At 37.2% G+C, this 17,329-nt stretch overlaps 1 protein-coding gene across 1 annotated transcript in view; it reads right to left on the minus strand.

Moving 5' to 3' along the window:
* Window positions 1-11,207, minus strand: part of LOC134790240 (protein dissatisfaction-like) — a 28,743-nt gene extending 17,536 nt beyond the window's left edge. Inside the window, exon 1 of the mRNA XM_063761073.1 lies at window positions 11,111-11,207. Coding sequence (XP_063617143.1) covers window positions 11,111-11,204 — 94 coding nt within the window. The 5' untranslated portion in view covers window positions 11,205-11,207. The remainder of the gene's footprint in view (window positions 1-11,110) is intronic.
* Between the last annotated feature and the right edge of the window lie 6,122 nt (window positions 11,208-17,329).

Below are 17,329 nucleotides of genomic sequence, written 5' to 3' on the forward strand. Positions count from 1 at the left end.
TTTTAGTCTTATTTAGTAATTTATAAGAATGACTTTTACTTCGGTTTCTTTCATGACTAGCTGTCACGGCATCTTTTAACAGTTAATGAATTAAGGATTGTTTGCCAAAAAATATTCAGTATAAGTATTGTGATTTCCTTTGATAATGAACCAGCGAGAGAACTAAGCGCATGATAACATAATAACAAGAAGAAACACTGGATTAGAAATAACGTTAAACTAATAAACATGACAACTTTACAAGGTATTATAGGTGGTTTGGTCGCCACAAAGGTTACTGACGCTCCATAGATGCGCATCAGAATCATCGCGTGGAAAATATCCGGTGAGAACGACCCCGTGTCCCGATCCCGACATTCGTTCCGACGTTAATTCCAGCCGCATTTGTTCCATTACATTTCCGACACAAAGTAGATACGCGTTTGCCGACTTGACTAGGTGGATGCGACCAGGCGAACGTCGAATGAAAAGGACCGAGAGAGCGCTCCCTTTGCAAGCAAACGGGACGAAGCATCAAAAGTGAGAAAGATGTATTCAGAAGTGAAATAGTCTGCTGGCTGAGCACATCATCATTAACGAGCCAGCGAGGGCGGAGGGCAGCGAAGAGGCAGAGGGGGAGCGCCAGGTGGGCAGCCTCCCACGCTCCGGCTCACCTGCGCGCAAAAATGCTCCTTAGCGTAACCACCTTCAAAGAACATAACTGTATCAAACGCTCTGCGGAGAACCACCGGTCTCAGGGAATATTTTCGAGTGCACCGACATAAATATGAGAAATATCCAGGTTTTTATTCACCTTCCACCCTGCGGAGTCCGTCCGGGCCCGGACAAACATCTCGTATAATAGATGTCCAACAATGTCGAGATGACAACGGGGTTTCTCACATTCAAAGTTTTATCTTTGTTTTTAGACAAGGTGGGGTCACAAAAGCTTTGTTAATCGTTATTTAATACCTGTGGTCTTTCACTAATAACACTGTTAAACGTTATAATGTTTTTTTAAGCTGTAATATTATTCCATTATTCTGGTGTAGTGCTATACCAATATATATATTTTTAAATTGTACTGTAAGTAGATACACAAATGCATAACACAACAAATTGCAAGTACTTTCATACATCCTTATATTCCTTACTAGCGACCCGCCCCGGCTTCGCACGGGTTAACAAATTATACACCTAAACCTTCCTCAAGAATCACTCTAGTTATTGATAAGTGAAAACCTCATGAAAATCCGTTCAGGAGTTTTTGAGTTTATCGCGAACAAACGTACAAACCGTAGTGATTATATGCTCTTTCATACAAACATACAAACAGACAGACGCGGCGGCGGACTTTATAAGGTGTAGTGATGTACCAAAAAAATTTCAGTCTATCATTTTTCACCCAAATATTCAGGAACTGATTAGGGCCGATTTTTCGTTTAAATCCTAAGGTCAGCATTTCACCGCGAAAACCTACTTAGAGAATATAGACCATAATACCGATAGCGACACCGAGACGTATATAGGCAAGTGGCGTACCTAAGTTATCTAAAATAAACTCTAGATGTTGTATATTTTAAATCGCATTAATATTTCAACCTTCCGAACAATGTTACTTATAAAAGTTTAAACTGCGCATAGCATGAGCATCGAAATCCCCTCAAAAAGTTGTCGAAAGTTACCGGCAGCGGTTTTTGAACGCCGCGGTCGGGTTGCCTCGTCCAAGTTTGAGTGCAACGCGCTTATTCCGAGCTATACATAACTTTGTTCACCGCAGTAAGTTTAGTGAGAAACTTAGGTGTAAAACAAATGCATTTATGATATCCCAGTATTCGTTAAATATATACGTAGTGTAACGGTGTAATAAATATTTCAATATCAATAACCAGCGACGCGATTAGTAGTTGATAGATGGGATAAAAGTTACCTGGTATATGCGTAAGTATTCGAAACAAAACCCAAAAATAATTTGTATAGAAAGGAATAAACTGTGCAATCAAATTACAGCAGCAAGAATTAATTAAAATCACGTAAACTTACAAAAAATCCCCCTAAACAGATGCAGGATATTATCCCATTAAGCGTTCTATTTTATTTGCTATGACAGTGCAATAATTTGTTCACGCACAACATTAAAATTAAATTAGATAAACGAGATTCACCCCTGTCGTGATATTTTGATCCAAACTCATATACCTACTTACGCAGGTACTTATTACATACATGTATGTAATTATACAGGGGGTATTGTACTGTTTCGAAAATAGTTTCAGTTAAATATAAAAAGATAACTATAAATTGATAATACATACATACATATTAAGGTAAGCGGTAGATTTTCTACGGGTAGATACATCGCAATAAGCAATATTTAAAGTAGAAGCTATCGGCCGGGAGAGGCACGTAAATCACATAAGAGGATCGAAGGCAGGGTCACCCTTTTGTCCTTTGATGAAATCGGTACCCATCTCATATTTATTGTTCAAATACGATTCGAAAAGGAGGACTTGATGTTATATCCCGATGGTCCCGGGTTCGAATCCTGGTAAGGGCATTTATTTGTATGATGATACAGATATTTGTTCCTGAGTCATGGTTGTTTTCTATGTATTTAAGTATTTATATATTATATATATCGTTGTCTGAGTACCCACAACACAAGCCTTCTTGAGCTTACCGTGGGGCTTAGTCAATTTGTGTATAAATGTCCTATAATATTTATTTATTTATTATTTATTTATATAAGTAGATGTAGCAAGCTATTCAAAATATTATTACTCTTTAATAATCATTGTTACGTTAAGTAATTAAGGATGATGTGCGTTAACGTTAATTACAATGTACTTGTGTATAATTTGCTATTAATAATTTAATTGGCCCGAGCCTACCACCCAAACTGTATAATATGTTTAAAACTTTCACACACCACTTAAAACCATCATTACCAACCATAACAAATATCCCATACAGGTAAAAACATCTATTACATTTACATTTATTGCTGCACAAGCGTCACTAAAATCACTATTATACGACCCTTTGACGTCACCCCACGCACCCCTAACCGAGCAGGGGTGGCCGGCCTAGGTGTCAACACGTGTTCTGATCCTAAACATCGGTGTAAAACTAGACTATCTATATTAGACTTTAACACTAAGACTATAAGAGCTTTGCTATAGCGCCACTTGAAATGCATCTACTGTATTCGATTTGATACGCATCCGATGAGCTTTTGAACACCGTAACACGCAACAGAGAGCTTTGTAAAGCAATAAAAACAAATTTGGAACAGTGTAGTCGTTAGGGGTTCATTACGTTTAATAAGGTATTCATAGGTCATGGCAAATTTTAACAATATGTTCCTAATAATTTAAATTGTACGTAAGGAGAAATCGGCCTTCATTTTAAATTTAACTTTAATATCATAAAGCTCATAAACAAAAACACAGGTACCTACTCTAGTACTTATTGTATAACTATTAGATGTGTAAGGTTTATCCTCACGTTTACAAGTAGTAACTTGGAAGCAAGGGCCGGTTATCGATAATCTTTATAAATTTGCGAGTCTCGGAAGTATTGGACTTACCTCGTATATGCATTTGTAAGATGTAGTGACTGTAGTGAGCCAAAATAGTGATCGGATTATTTAGCAGTACAGATCGGCTCAGGCAGAGACAGACCAAAAAGGAGACGACTCATTTTGTGGCGACTGGCCTGGCGGGAGCTATCACAATACAAAGCCGCGGCAAATGGCGGAAGACAGGGAGGCCTTTGCCCACCAGTCGAACACAATGTAAACTACGTATTAAAAAAACTTTGTATCCTTCCGACTTTAGTTTGTACGTACTTATCTTGACTTGATGCAACATATTTTCATAATGAGTTTACCCATCAGGATGCCAATTCGAACTTCCCATTCCGATACCAAAATGATGTCATTTTACTACTGTTCACGCATACATTTCCCACGTACTTATTCATTATGGCGAAAGCGAGATGCAAGGGCTAATGATAACAAGATGACATAATTAAGATATCGGAATGTATAGTTCGTTTTTTTAGCATTAGAAAGAAGGTAAGCGATCTTGACATGTTTTTTTGAATTGAAAACGCTTTTTAAAAATCAGTAACTATTACATAATTGTTACATATTTGCCGTGACTTATTTTTAAAACGTGTTTTTCTAAAAAGACACATCAAGATTGTTTACCTTATTTGTAATGCTAAAAAAACGAACTGTAGGTTAGAATTGGCCTCCAAGTTGGGGAGCCCTTGTGGTTCAGAATTTACCTACATTACATTCGGAACGGAGAAACTAATAGGATTTCTGGTAAGTATAAATAGTTTATTTATGATGATATGATTAGCATATGTAAATAAACAAAAGATCAACTAGGCGAACTGTAAATGGTGTAAATGTAGTTTATAATATTTACCTAATTGGTAAACTGGCACATATAATATGTAACTAACTACCCTACCTCTATGCTAATAATATTCATAAGCCTGCGGCTCCTTTTAAACAAATCGTGCGCTTCAATAAGAATTGCTGCGAAAAACGATCAAAACGGTAACGAGGCCGCGTTTCAATTCATTACCTTCCACAAAAGAACTTCAAAAAGGTAGCGTTGTACAATCAAAACCTGAGCGCGAACCGTTAAATTAAAAATAAATATTGCGAAACGTCAGTATGTTACGGTACGGGTCGGGCAGGAAAAAAATATTCGGGGTAAAATTCGGAAAACGCCAGACTAGCCGGTGTCGGTTCACAGGGGCGGTGTGGGGTAGGTATAAGGTGAATCTTTTTGTGAAGTGAAGAGAATTAATTTAACCCGCTGCGGGGTAACATGACACGGCCGTAATTGAAAAGTTTGCCCCTCGCCGCCGGCGGCTGCTGACGCCTTCGCCGACTTAGGTTAGCAAACCTTTATCGTAATGGGAAAGCCTTGACTAAAAGTCGTGGCTTATAAAACTAACCCCCTGTCTTGGTATTTTTATTGATAAAAGGTAAAAAAAAAATGGTTGTCTGTAAAGTCGGTTTACGGACGATAATTTTGCGTCATAACATCATAAGAAAACATTACCATAACATTACGTAACGTTCCCATGGAGATCTGTCCACAACGTTACCATGGAGATCTGTCCACAACGTGACACTTTTTCGTGCATGCAACCGGTGTTCATCGATTTATAAGACGTTATCACGTCAAAACGGTTTTTAAAACACAAACAAATTCTACTTGCAATGTATTTTTAATGTACCTAATGTTTGTAACTACATAAATATATTGTAATGGAATGGAAATAAAAATTAAGAGACGTTTCGGTTACCTACAATTTTAACCTGGAAACTAATTTCAGTGTCCGTTAATAAGATAATAATCTAAACTTAGGTACCCATTACATAACAGTTTGCTAATTTTATAACAAATAATGACTAACATCAAGTCATTGTTAAGAAATTCGGTTATAAAGGCAACTGATTAACATTTCAAGAGCACACCCTGGAAAAACTTTTTTAAATCAAACCCTTTAACTTTTACGACGAAAATTGAAAAGTACGATTATCGAGAGGAGTCTCTGGCTTGGTTGCGCACTGATCGATTTTTAATTAATTTCATGAAGTTAAATTGGGGATTATGTTTTATTTGATCGGGAGAGTGAGGGCTTATGGTTCTCTCTGTTTTAGATACCTACGTCAGTATGTCCCAGAATACGAATACTGACAGATGAGTTAGTAAGATTATTAAAGCAAGGTCTTATTTTCAGGGTAAACTGTCACTTGGGGTATAGCTGACACCTCTGGAGTTGCAGGTGTACATAAGCTTGTTTGCCACCGAAGTGCTATAGTACATTCACAAACGTCAAACGAACAGAAAACGCGTATCGCGGTAACAAGTGCTACGGAAAGTCATATGAGTCATATGACAATTTCCATGCATATTTCTTAAGTTTCGATTGGCATTTTCTATCAATGATGGTCATCTCGGCATGGCATATCCAATAGCATAAGATATAGATTTCATAAATAAAATCTACACGTGTATCCCTTGATCGGGCAAATAGGCACGCACTACGCCAGGCCAGTATAATCATAATTTCCTAGGTGACGGCAATCGGCCGTCGGACGTGCCCGGGTCTGTTGACTCGGCGCCGATCTTCGCTGTTTGCCGACGATGTTGGAGTTAGCGTGTTAGCTGATTGGCCGACGGACGCGGTCAGCTTTGTGATATCACAAGTTTTGATGCGATGCAAAGTGGGATTGAAAGCGTCATGTAGTTTTAGATCGGTAAGTGTAGGGCTGAAAAGTTTTATTTAAGTATAGAATTGTGCATTTTTGCATAGCCACGAAATCACACAAAAAAGTTTTGTACATCATGGATAATCTGATATTTATACATATAAAGTACCTACCTAACGATAAGATTTCACTACGCCAATTAAATAAGTATAGAGTATAGGTAGCTAACTTGGCTAATTATTTTCAGTGTGCCGGCGGAAACTATTCAAAATTGCAAAATTTTCCACATACGAAAATTTCAGAAATGAAAACATATGAAAATGCAGTCTCTCACGTCGTGAGCCAGACTCAAACCGTGTGCCAGATTGTACTTCATCAAGCGTCGACTGTACAGATCTAAATTCAACAAGCATGTAGAATGCCGCAGTACCAGATCATTACCAAGTTCAATTTGAGCTCGAGTTCCGTAAGAAATACTAGCAATTAGAGGGTACTCGTGTACCGGTTTGCTGGAGGTGAGGCGCTTGGTAAGCGTTTGTGAATAGAAGGCCAGAACCGCGGATCCATTACCGCTTCACTTTGAGCGTGCGGTCGCATTAATATTGCACTACCCAACTGTTGTCTTCCATGCTTTAGCAAGTCCTTTGGTCAAATGGCTGCCATATTGTGAAGTTTTAAATGTAGCCAAGTTTGTTAATTGAGTACTATATTATGAGAACTCAAAAAAAAATTTGCTTAAAATTTCATTTAACGGTCTACTCGTACATGTGTGTAGGCACTTACGACTATGTTTACAGCGGTACCTATGTATATTTAGATAGGAGAAAACACCTGTTTACAAAAATTTGCTAGTATTCTTATTTAAAAATCCAATTATAAATGTATTTGCACAAAAACTACTTCTACTAATCTTATTTATCGCGTTTTACTATACATGACGTGACGTTTATGTGAGACGGTGCAACGATACAGTAAAAGTTCATAAGGGTAACATTCCATTTCTGACCGCAGCTGCACTACTAATAGTACGAACCCGTCGGTGTTATTGTCAATTTCCATAGTAATATGAATGGTAGTGCTCGAAATGGACTGTCACCTTAACACGTATTTATGGCGTATGTATTCGCCGGTATATAGTTATTTAACTAAGTTGTGAAAGATAAATACTTACTTAAACATGTATTTATATACGTATAGCGTTGGCGACGGCATAGTATCGGGCGGCAAGTTTCGTGAGGGCGTATAATTACGCGAGCGAGTAAACATATAAAGGTAATCCGGGCCGCGGCGGCACAAAGTGATGCTCGTGAATAAATTAGCGCCGAGCACCTGCGGGGAGACCGCATTTCCTACGGGGTGCTGCCAAATTTCATAAAATTTATTATTTTTTCCACGGGAAATTACACTAAGATAAAACATGGGATTCTAGGGGTCTAACCGAACGCTGTACGGATATGATGGCCGTTCTTGTCTACGTGAAGGCGTGATAAAACGGTGTCCAACACTTTCTATCCCATGGTATTAAAAAAAGACAGTTATTTTATCACGTGGATAAAGATGGCTAAAGCCATCCATAATACGCCGGCTGGAAATAGTATACAAAAATAGCATTCGATGTATGTAAAATATAGTACATTGTAGGAGAGGTCGGAAAACCGCTAAAAGATGGACGAGTGCGTTTGAGGGCCGACACGTTAGTGGAGGCCCTTGAATAATACGAGTCCATCTTTAGCGTTTCCGGCCGAGGCTTTACATAGTGCTTTTCACGACTACTGCGAGGAAATAAGAAAACATTTGCATAACTATAAGTACTAGCCCGCGATTTCTCTGGTAGCAAATTACTAGCCATTGCCTGTGCTGTCTCTTGAATTTCGGTAGGCGTCGGCGTAAGAATATCATTTTCTTCACTAGAAGAACTCATTTTTATAGCGAGCGAGCGAGATACGTGTTTCTTGTATTTTTAGTCAAACACAATTTACACTATCCAATTCAGTAAGTATTTTCAGATCCCGCCTTTTTTTACTTTTTTATCACTTTTAAGAGGCGTTTTTCTGTTATTTGCTTCAAACCGACTCTAAACTTAGAAGCGTTTTTGCTAAAAAAAAACACAAACAGCTGCATAAGTAAAAAACGCCTTAAGCGTGAACTGAGTGGATAATTGTTAAAAAAATTAACTGAATGGATCTGACATTTCGTTTTTTTTTTTAAACAAGAAATTGGTCCTATAAATAACTTAATTTTATTTTTGAAGGAATAGGTTGCCCCAAAAAGACCTTTTATTGATTTTTATGTTTTAAATGATACTCATTACTGTAGCGAACCGTCACCAATGACAGATGATGATAACAATGAAACATATGTAGTAGTGGTGGTTCAGGTGCTACAGCTATTGCCCATCTCCAGCTTGGTTTTAGACCATCTATTGCCACATTTCCGAACAGTGGCGTGAAAAATATCGAATTAAACGAAACGTGGAAAAATTCACTGCCTCGAACGAGACTCGAATTCGCGAACATTGGTAGCTCGGTTGATAAGTGCCGTCGTGTAGTTCCCATACAAATTGCAGTCGGGTTGCAGTCCGTCTGTATCATTGGCCCTAAGAGCGGTGCGCGACTATCATATCTGGCAAATGTGCCGCTGGCACGTCAATCGCGAATCGACGTGCAGTGTGCAGTGCGTAGTGCATGCGCGCTGCACATTTGCTACACGCTATTCAGCGTCTATGTGATGCCATAAGAAACATGTAAATACTACCAAAAAATGTACCATGGAAGCAAGAAATAAATGAATACTGAATAGATTATATACAATTTGCAACGCAAGCCGTCCGCGAACCTTTCGCAATGATATGCATTCGCGGCGGGTAGTCCGAATATGATTCTAGATTTTTTGGCAATAGGTACCAAATAATCATCGGATTCACAAACCCACGTCACACAAAATGCCAAAAAATCGATTAGGTGTCTTTATTAGAAATATAATTTGTCAACCCTAGCGAGACAAAGTGAGCCCGTCGAGATTTAGAAACCCGACTTGCGGTCGACATGGCTCTCTATGAATATTGATAAGTTATTACTAAGTGTATTAAGATTTCTGCGCCCCGCCTGACGCGGTGACGAGTTTTGCTCTCTTATTAATACCTACTTACACCCAAGAATTTACACTGGTAGTGATATACTTAAAACAGACAAGTGTATCTAAATATGTCTTTAATTTACTTTTTCAGTTAAGGCTCGCCTTTATGATGCTATCAAATATTTTAAGGGGGGTTTGTATACTTTCTATACACCCAAAGTAGGAATAGGTAATAATTACACAGCGCTTTCCTGGGGTACTGAATCGAAAACGAAACGTACCTATGTACCTACTTGCGAGGGAAGTATAAATAGCTACAGACAAAAGTAACTTTCTTCATACAATCTCCATTTCGTTTTCCACTAACTACCTTAACATATCACTTTGATTTTGATGTCGATCGCTTCACCATAATACGTAGGTATATTCTAGGTTTAAGTATAGGTTTCGCTTTTTTTATTTTTTATTGTTTTGCAATTTAAAAAAAAAGGAAAACCTATAAACCATGATTTTATTTGTGTCAATAACATATTAAAAAATCATTGTGAATGAAAAATATTGTACTTATACAATAGTGATATAATCAAGCTTTTCAATCTCGTACCTTTACTTAGGCAACTCAGCAAGCTTCGTTGCCTAAACACGGTACTCGACTGAAAAGCTCTCCATTATATCACGATTGTATAAAATACTATAGAAGTGGATAAACGTTTTCTTCTTTTGTATGGACGATCACATGATATACTTCCCTCTTAATTATACATAGGTATTTAACGCACATATTAATACCGCATTCGCTGTCAGCGACACAACTCACATTTTAGATGGGAACTGAGAATAAAAACATAAATCGTAAGGCAAGTAGCATAGGGCTAGGTTAGGTTAAGTACTGCCCAACTTTTAATCGAAAATCATTATAACTCAACTATCTAGCCGTGAAAATAAAACGAGATTACCGATCATTTATGAAAACCTAGTTACTGTACTCGTAACTGTAATAACATAATTATATAAATAGCTCCTACTATCCTCTGCCATTCCTTAGGACGAATGACAATTTGGGCAGGTGAATAAAACTGACAATGGCCCACCACACAATGCCGTAAGTAATATCAATTCGTCGTACGTAATGACAGCTCAGACAAGCGGAAATCGAACTGGGGACCGAGTCCCACTCGATATTTCAGCGGTGTACAAAACAACCTGCTGTGAGCCCGATAGATACACTTTGTAACAATAGCGTGGCGCCATTACTTTCGGACTATTGTTGTATCAGTATTTTGCTCTAACAAAACTGGTCAAGTGCAAGTCGTGAACGCACACGTGGGATTCAGGTGGAATCACGTTCCTGGATTGGTACTTTAACGGCACTTTTACTTGAAACGGTATTTTTATGTAAAAACAACACCGAAAAAATTTGGTTTCTGAAGGAGTTTATTTGGAAGAGATCGCCTAATAAGTACTTTGAAATTTTGTAATCTCTGTATTGTTCTCTGTTTTGGCGTGAACAATAGAGGTTATAGAAAATACATAAACATAATCTATGAGATTCATGAGATTATGCATTTTCCATTGATTTCAACTGGTTACCTATGTAGTACGTTTCATAAGATTCGGCCGAATAACACACATATGCACATAGTTCGCGTGCTACTGTCACTTACTCATAGTTACATAAAGTGATTGTAACTAGTCAAAATTACACAGTGCACTGGTTCCTGTGGGTCTTGTCCACAGGGCATCTTCCTTCCATCTTCCCTTTTCTCTGCAGCGGACTGTACACCCTGTTCCTGTGGATCGATCGCCACTTACCGTCCTTGTTCATGTTGGCCTGGAAGCACTTGGCGAGCCGACAGGCGCGGCACTGGTTCCTGTGGGTCTTGTCCACAGGGCACCGTCCTTTCATCTCCCCGCCCGCCTTGCACGTGGACCTTGTTCCTGTGGATCGATCGCCACTTACCGTCCTTGTTCATGTTGGCCTGGAAGCACTTGGCGAGCCGACAGGCGCGGCACTGGTTCCTGTGGGTCTTATCCACAGGGCACCGTCCTTTCATCTCCCCGCCCGCCTTGCACGTGTACACCCTGTTCCTGTGGATCGATCGCTTGAAGAAGCCGGAACAACCTGGACAAGATACATTTGTTCTAAAACTTTTACTGGCAAAGACAAGGGACAATCTTATACAAAACTGCCTAGAACCCGATTCTGATTTTATTTTCTTTTATCCATATTATCAATCCCTAAGATTTTCGAACATTCAACTAACTATATAATATATATACAGGTATAATGTAGGTACATATTTGAAATAGCATAAACGAATGAAGTATTCAAAAGGACACGATTTTATCGTCAAAGAGCAGAAGCGTGTGCAGATAATTTTGGACACTTAGTATGCTTAGCAACTTTTGTAAATCACTGCACTCGTACATACGAGTATTGTAAACTTACCATCACAGCTATATATTCCATAGTGCTTGCCAGAGCTTCTGTCACCGCAAACGTTACAGGGGATGTCCAGTAGACGATCACCTGTATGCAAAATAAACACAGTTAGGTTTTTTACATTTCTTAATTGGTGAAATTACCTGTGAAATATGATCTTTCTGCATAAACTAAAAAAAGTAAAAAAAATATATCTCTTCCCCTAACAAGTAAAGGGTCGATCCAAAAACGGTTTCGATTAATTAATTATTTTAACCGACTTCAAAAAGGAGGAGTTCTGATGATGGGAGTTGGGACCTTTAAGGAATTGAGGGATCTCCTCAAATTTTATAGGCACGGACTTCAAACATCAGTTAAAAAATATTTTATGTTAACCTTTTTGAAGTCGGTTTTCTTTTTTAAGTTTTATTTTATTTTGAAATCTGAATTTATTCGGGTGCCTTTGTCTTGTCTTCTAAATGAAGACCATGTCAGCTGCGTTAGGTGCCTTTACTTATGATGAGTTTACAAATTGTATAACATAGATAATTACATAGTAATTCGACTTATCATATGTTAGAAACTTGGAATTTTTGCAATTAATCACCATGTTACAAAATGTTAATTTTTGAGGATAATATATGAGTGAAAATATTTTCTTTTATTTTTTTTATTATTATAAATCTTTGTAATTAATGAAAACTGCGGTCTTAAATTGGTAAGTCTTAATATTTTTAAATAATTAAAAACATTTAAATGAGTGATTAAATGTGTACAACTTGGTTAACTCTAGAACACCCCCCTGGTTAATACTGTCCTATAGGGTGGACACTATTAGCCAAATTCCATTATTTTTCTAAGAGCACAATAATGTAAAACCTATAAGGAAAATTAAAATATCTTGAATGCCAATTTGTAGCCAATTAAATAGTCTATCGGTTAATGTTCGCAATAATTGATTTTAATTGAAAATTTGCGAGATATGACCGCTAGAAAAAAGGGTGGTTAACTGATGAACAACTCACCCTACGTCAGGAGATTTTTTTGGAAGCCTGAGTATAAAGTATTAGGACTGGTGTCCTCTTGTATTTGTATTTTATGGTAACCAATCTACCTTACATAATATATACAAACCGCATTATAAAAGCGTTTATTTATTTATTAATTGACACTTCTAAGCGCCACTGAGCGCCCCTTCCCTAAATAGATTAGTCAGATTACATCAATCTCGCTAATAACGTCGGTGTTTTTGTTCCGTTTACTGAAACCTTCCCCTTCGCCCCTTTTCTTCGCGCGAAAGCCTACCGTCACAGCGTCACACCGTCAAACTTACGACAGCACCTATCTTTCTTACCGCCTATTTACCATCAAAATTTAGGTAGGTATATTATGGGCCGTGGTTGGATATTGCAATAAAATTTTGCCCGATATTATTTCTGATGACGTGTCACCTTATTACTCCTCGTATTAGTAAGCGCCACGCTAAAATTCTACACCAATATCCATAAAGAAAACCCAAGACGAGTGTTTTTTTCATGGCACTCTTCCCTACTTACATTTTACAAAATATCACTACGAGTTTTCTGTGCATGCGATGGTACCTTTTTGTTCTCAGGAGGAAACATCAAAAACTTGGTTACTGGTAGATTTGTGCCAATCGGTTTAACCAGACTGCCATTTAAATAAAAAAGAAAGAAGAAGAAACACATCAAAATAATAAATTTATTTAACGGTGTAATCGGTCGCGCGTCCTAATACCGTGAATCCTTTTCAAGAAAATATCTTTTCTTTTTCCTGAAGTGGGCTTAGGCGACTTTGCTGTCGTCTTTCAGGCCTCCACGGAAAGCCGCGAAGTGTTGTAATTATCCCCTTTTTGGCGCCAGCAAGAGTTTTTTTATTTAATTATCGATCATTGAAATATGCAGGCGCAATAAAAAATGTGTGCTACTCTACAAAAACATACCTAGCTACTTAGCTAAGTATACATATAAATACACGTTGTCATTTTTAGGCTCTTTTTAGGTGGTACAAGATATTATATGTACGCGATTGTACTCATTACTATGATCAACTTTTACTACTTATAGCAGTAACTATGTATACACAAAACATATTCCTGTTTTTTTTTATTTACGGCAGTAGGTTACTTTTTTATTTAATATGTTGGCAATTTAATCTAATACCTACATGAAATATATTGCATCAAAACTGAACTGTGATGAATAGTGATGAGCACATTTACTAGATTTTCAGAGTAGCTACTAGTCAAAGGCATTTGGAAAACGCTACTTATACTCATACCTATGTACAATTGTACATCGAGTAGTGTACCCGAGTGCATCGAAACGTGATCCCCACAGGAGCACGCGTGACAAATTACAGAGGCCGTGCGAAACGGAACACTCACTAACATTCACTAATTCCACACACCAAACATGCACCGAAGGTCCGCTATCGCCTTTATTAACTTGCATTCGAAACATCGTTATGCTCGGATTTCTTGTCGCGTTCAATACATCTCTTAATCAGTATAAAAAATTACCAGCAATTAAATTAGAATTTCCATTTCAAGTAGGTATAGTTCTTCAAATTGATAAGTGCTGAAAGTAGTTCTTAATCGGTAAGCATACCTTTGTATTAATTACCGGGGTAAAAAAACACGTACGGTGTATTAAAAATTAAAATGTATATACAGTTATTGTACATTTATAGTGCATTTATAGTACATTTAATACCTAACTCTATAGGTATTAAATGTACCTATAGAGTTAGACCAAGAAAAGTCGATGAAGTTATGACGTCTAAAATAACACTTGCACTGCGTGGGCTATCAAAATCGCTGCCGACTTTTCTTGGTCTAACTCTATACGTACATTTAATGATAGTCCTATACGAAAAAAAATCCGTCCTCCGCTAGTGTTTTTTTTTCAAATTGTTTTAGCTGTAGTATTAGAATGAGACAGACCTACTGTAGAAGTGTTTAGTGCGGCAGGTCTCCGATGAGCAATATCGGTAATCGACGCCCTCATATTACTCGCGTATTAGCCGTGTTTTAGTTTAGAGTTAGACTAACCGACGCTTTAGATATTTTGTAATCCGGGATTGTAGTAATTGTTTAGATGAAATTTAATCAGCATTGGAATTAGGTATAGTTTATTAGTGTTATTATTTATTATTAATACAAATGTGTTTACAGCTGTGTACTCATGAACGGTCTATATTCGATGTAAGGTTTGTGTAGACACAATATATGGATATTTTTTATTATAATCTATGAGTATTGACATGTTTAGCTTGTAGCATATTACACCTAAATATTGGTGGCGAAGGTCAAAAATTTCACATTCAACGCAATACATTTGAATTAATAAAATATTGACATAACAAAATAGTTTTAGTTGTTCTGATTCCCTAATTCAAGCTAAATCATTTAAAAATAATAGTTGTTAATATAAAAATTAATCCATTAATATGATAGTGCTAACGCTGTATGTATGTACCTATTGTGCATATTCGTATAAGATGGGGATCCCTTTGATGACAGGCTTAAGTCGCATTCCGTCATGCATTGTCTTCATACCTACTAGAACTAGAAGTAACTAGAGTTAGACAAGCACACGCAGTGCAAGTGAAGTGTTATATGTACCTATACATCATAATCTCATAGAAGTTTAACGTTAAAAATAACACTTGCACTGCGTGTGGTATCAAAATCGTTGCAGACATATTTTGTTCTAAGTAACTAGTAAATCAATACGAATAATATTCGGTGTACTAACATTAGCCTATGGACGCCTGCAACTCCAGAGGTGTTACATGCGTGTTGCCAAATTTCGATCTAAATAGTCACGTGATGTGAATTTTCGTAGCACCTGTCATCCCGAATCATTATTTCTTTTTCGTTGAGCGTTTGTCGATGTACGATAGTCTAGTCATCAATAAACCATGGTTTTCCATTCTATCCCTTCCAGAAGCTACACACTAGGGAACGGAGATCATTGATTTGCCGGCGCCGGCTTAACACGCCTGGCGTTACATGGTGCCTAACTATTCTGAACTATACAGGGGAGGGTCGAAATTATTCACGGGCTACACGGCCAATTCGTACCGACATTCTTGGTATTTCTTGGTATTCTTGGTTTGCCGAGCAAAGTGGCGTGCTCTTGTGTTAGAGGCCAAGATTCATTTTGGGTCATCGCGCCAACCAAGTAAGTTCATGGTAAGTATAGGGAAGGGTCAAAGTTGAAGCAGTCGTTTACCCTTAAGTAAAGATGGAAAGATCTCAAAAAACCCATGTAGAATATTTCCCTAATAGTGTAACTAGGTATACCTAAAACAGCCGCAACTGCTATAGAATAACTCCTACGTTACTAAACTAAGCACAGCGTAAGAATAAGAAAGAACATTGATTTAATTTATCCGAGCTAATTTACCCGCCCCGGCTTTGCCCGAGTTAAACAAAACCTCAATAAATTCTAAACCTTCCTCAAGAATCACTCTATCGATAGGTGAATACCGCATGAAAATCCGTTCAGTAGCTTTTGAGTTTATGGCGAACATACAAACACACAAATAGACAGACGCGGCGGAGGACTTGGTTTTAATATAAGGTGTAGTGATTTTGTTTCTATCATTTTTTCATCTGATAGCGTAATAAAGTATACGGGAAATTGGAATTTAACAAATATGTACTTTATTTACATCCCTTCTGTCAGTTTTTTTAGTTAAATCGCTGGGATCCTGAATTTGTTTACTTCACGAAATGGCATCTAGAATGTAAAAAGAACTTTTTATCAAACTGTTTATACTTACTTCCTTTTTTTTAAATGAAATTAAGGTCAGTATCAGTATATCAGTATCAGTATATTTATTGCATCATCATGTTGTTTTTACAAGGTGTTCAGGTATTTTATATCTGGATCAAACATGAACCCTGTTAGGGCATAGCAATCTTATAACTATATCTTATATCTAATAATTTACATAATACCATTCTTGCATAAAAAAAAATAAAAAATTCAACATATAGCATTAAAAATTGGTGCAAATCATATTTAAAAATTAATTTTCAATAATACAATAATACATATCTTTAATTTTGGATGAACATCAAACATTCAAATTAATTAGAATTATACACTGAGATTATAGTGTTCATTAAATTAGTTATGGAAGTAAAAGACGAATTATCAGTTTTCCGAAAAAAAATTCTGCAGTGGAATAAATGTTCTTTTGTAATAAATATTTTTTTAACTGGGTTTTAAATTTGGGTATACTAGTTTCATTTTTTATGTTAGCTGGTAAATTATTATAAACTTTGACGCACATTGCAAACGGGCCGTTATGTACCATTTGTAACTTTGAGGTTGGTCTTTCCAATTTATTTCGTGGACGTAAGTTTTCTGGTCGCGAATGTTGCGGAAATAATTGCATATTTCCTTTAACAAACATGCTCGCCTCTAAGACATAAATTGATGGCAGAGTTAAAATTCCTAGCTCTATAAAACAATCCTTACAGCTATCTCCCATGCCTATATTACAAATTATTCTAACGCACCGCTTTTGTAACCTAAACAGATGAATAGAATCTGAGCTGTTTCCCCACAGCA

Source organism: Cydia splendana, chromosome 1 (genome assembly GCF_910591565.1).
Source record: "Cydia splendana chromosome 1, ilCydSple1.2, whole genome shotgun sequence".
In the NCBI taxonomy this organism is placed as follows: domain Eukaryota; kingdom Metazoa; phylum Arthropoda; class Insecta; order Lepidoptera; family Tortricidae; genus Cydia; species Cydia splendana.